General features: G+C 35.5%; 1 protein-coding gene across 1 annotated transcript; it reads right to left on the reverse strand.

The window, feature by feature from the left end:
• Window positions 1-1,495: 1,495 nt before the first annotated feature.
• Window positions 1,496-2,439, reverse strand: EAF01_011931 (uncharacterized protein; the record flags this gene model as incomplete). The annotated part of the gene is made up of 3 exons (XM_038920189.1): window positions 1,496-1,662; window positions 1,731-1,888; window positions 1,994-2,439. 3 exons carry the CDS (start codon window positions 2,437-2,439, stop codon window positions 1,496-1,498), a joined length of 771 nt encoding a protein of 256 aa, XP_038764331.1.
• Between the last annotated feature and the right edge of the window lie 734 nt (window positions 2,440-3,173).

Here is a 3,173-nt window from a genome sequence, read left to right on the forward strand (position 1 = left end):
AAACTCTTTCTCAATCAACATTAATTAAATCTTAAATAACTTATTATCAAATAAGTTCCCCTACACTTATATTTGAGATTATATTAATTCTAATTAAGAGTACAAAAAGATTAACTTATAAAAATATATTTTTAAATATAAAGAATTATACACTTTGAATAGTAAATGAAGTATTAAGTAAGTATCAATATATAAAAAAAACTTAATTACATTAAAAAGGAGTATTCACTAAACAAAAGACTTTTAATATATTATATCAACAAAAAGTTGATATTCAAATTCAATACAACAAGTATCAAAAAAAAGGTAAATTTAATAAAAAAGCATTTTCTATTCGATATTATAATAAATATAAAAAAACAGGTTATAATATAAAAACCTATTAAAATAATATAATAGATTCTAAATTATTAGAATCTTCATAATTTCAATCAATTGATTTGATTATTATTAAATAATATAGTTTTAAAAGTGTAAATTGAAGTAAAAATAACCCATTCACTGATATGACCCACTCACTGATAAACCACGTTATTATTTCTTAAATATAGAATTATTTTCTTTAATATTAAAAAGATACTTTTCAATTTTATAAATTTATTAATATATAAAACTAATATTTAAAGACTTTTAAACTAATATTTAATTTATTAATTATTTCTTTATATCAGGATTATCTTTTACATATATTATATACTTTTATTATAAAATAAATAATCATTTATATAGTTTTAAAGAATAACCCTTTAAATTCTATAATCTAAAACAACTTATTAAATTAAATGTTTATTTATTATTATATATAAAACTAAATTAATATTAACTTTGATATATATTTTAAATATAATATAAATAATAATATATCAAAATTTTAAATCAATTGATTTAAGAGTTATAAAGTTATTAAAGATTTAAGGTGGGAGGTTGCTTTCTATAATGAGCTTTTTTGAGATGGTTCAAAAGAGGGGTGGCTTGAAAGTGGGGTACCCGACTTATATTTTGATTTCAAAATGCTAAATTTATCATTAACCCCAGAAATTGTACAATGAAAAGTCTCCGACAGGCCTATAATACTCCATGAAGATCTGATTGTGAGTGTGTTTCATGCATAAGCGTGATTAGTACAGTGGGCTTACTATATAAATACAGGGGCTTCAAATCCACCTGCTATAGCACAGCGCAGAGAGGCTTTCACGAGATCAACAGTCGGTTTGCAGGCGTGGAATGATTCGTTATTATGCGCGACTACATCAATAATGACACCGTAACCAAGTTTTTTAGGCTATCAAACGCTATGAACACTAAAACGATTTTTAAAATGCACTACTGACACCATGAGCTTTCCCAGCGCACATCCAAACGTTTGGTAGGACTTCAAATCATACTGAGCTGAAATCATATCGCAAATCCTGTTACTTGGGGTTTCTTTCTATCATGGTCACCACCTTCATCATATGTCGTCAAAATTGCGTGATGTCATTTAACACTCCACAGTTCATTTAGAAGCGTGAGCAACAACGAATGCCGCAGCTGCGGTTGCATCCTCTCCGTAAGTTAAGTGAGCTGGAAGAATGATATCCCCAGCTTCACAGATGTTATCCCCAGTGTGACAGATCGTGTCCACTTTCGATGCGTCCATGTTTGGGATGGCTTGACCTTTATCTGTTCGTCGATGTATCAGCATCTTCTCTGCATTATTTATCAAGGAGGATCTCTAAAAATCCACATACCTGGATCTCCGAAGATCACGACAGAGCTAATCCATTTCACAGTTGCTGCAGGAAGTAACGCAAGTGCGTTATGCACGACTTGGCCTCCTTGAGAATAGCCAGATGCCACAAGATTTGTGTTTGGGCATGCTGCGTACGCGGCCTCAATTTCTGATGCCCTATATTAAAGTCAGATGCCTGGTGACGATATTTTTTTACATATCACAAAATATCGGGTTGTTCATATCATGTTTGTTCATATAAGTAGCAAAAGGAAAACATACATTGAAGCACTTCCAACGGGATCACCGCCAGCAAGGAATGTCGCTACGCTAGCTGCATAATCATTCACACCTTGAACTCTGACCTTAGAAGATCCTACAAGATTTTCCAGTGCCATGAAGAATGGCGGACCAGTGACGACTCCTGTGTTTCCCGGATCATCTGTTCCTCGGGCGTAAATGACAGTATAGTCAGTGCAAGCACCGCCTAATTCATTGTAAGTATCACTGATGCCAGTGAGCTCCGAGATGAGGTTCTGAAAGTCAGTGATAACACTTTCAACCGCTCCGATTGCGCCATTGACTGCTGGGAGATGGTTCAGGATTATGGTGAGTATAGTGTTGAGAGGGGTATTTCTCTTCTCGTTGTGAGCGACAGGTCGGGGGGAGATGGGCGCAGCCGCAGCCAGACTGGCAGACAGAACGGTAAGGAGAAGATTAAGCTTCATGGTGAAGTCGCAACACGTCAAAGAGGATGATGAGACTGTCGAGTGCCTGGAAACGAAGGGGGAGGGGAAGGAGAATGAGAGAAACACGAGCTGGGCTGGAGAAGAAAGACATGATGGAGGTACAATTCACCTTTTATAATGGCTTGAAAGGAGGATAAATCGACGATTCAGTGAATTTTTCTTCTCTCTCATTTCTACGAAGTACAACGGAGTAACTGGATCATGGGTGTGTAAACGCGGGGAAACGGCGAGGGCACCACTGCGAATAGTTACTCATCATTCTACTCGTATACAGGCACAGATTGATTTGGATTGGTTTGGTACGATCGGGATAATGTCAATCAGGAACAATCTCCGACGACGATTGGCAGTAAGCAAGCTGTCATGTCATGGAACTTCTTAAAAAAAGAACACTCGGGGCAACGCAAAGTGTAGGATTTCATGGCATATACCAATTAGGCTTCAACGCTACCAAAGGGTAAGGGATTGACGTGTTTAAATTCGTTGAGGAAAATTGTTCTCATGACCATGTTTGGTGCAAATGGATCTTTTTTGAAGGATGGGGTTAGATTGATTCGGTGTAACTCTACGGGTACCATATGGAGTCGCTCAATTGACAAATTAAAAGCGGTGTTGATTAGCAGCTGTGACCAATTGAAGTTAATAAGAAATCAATTATTATGCGCCGTGGCTAATATCTTTATTTGGCTTAGGTACTAGTTTGTGCCATTCAT

This window comes from Botrytis porri (genome assembly GCF_014898465.1).
Source record: "Botrytis porri strain MUCL 3234 chromosome Unknown BPOR_027, whole genome shotgun sequence".
NCBI lineage: Eukaryota > Fungi > Ascomycota > Leotiomycetes > Helotiales > Sclerotiniaceae > Botrytis > Botrytis porri.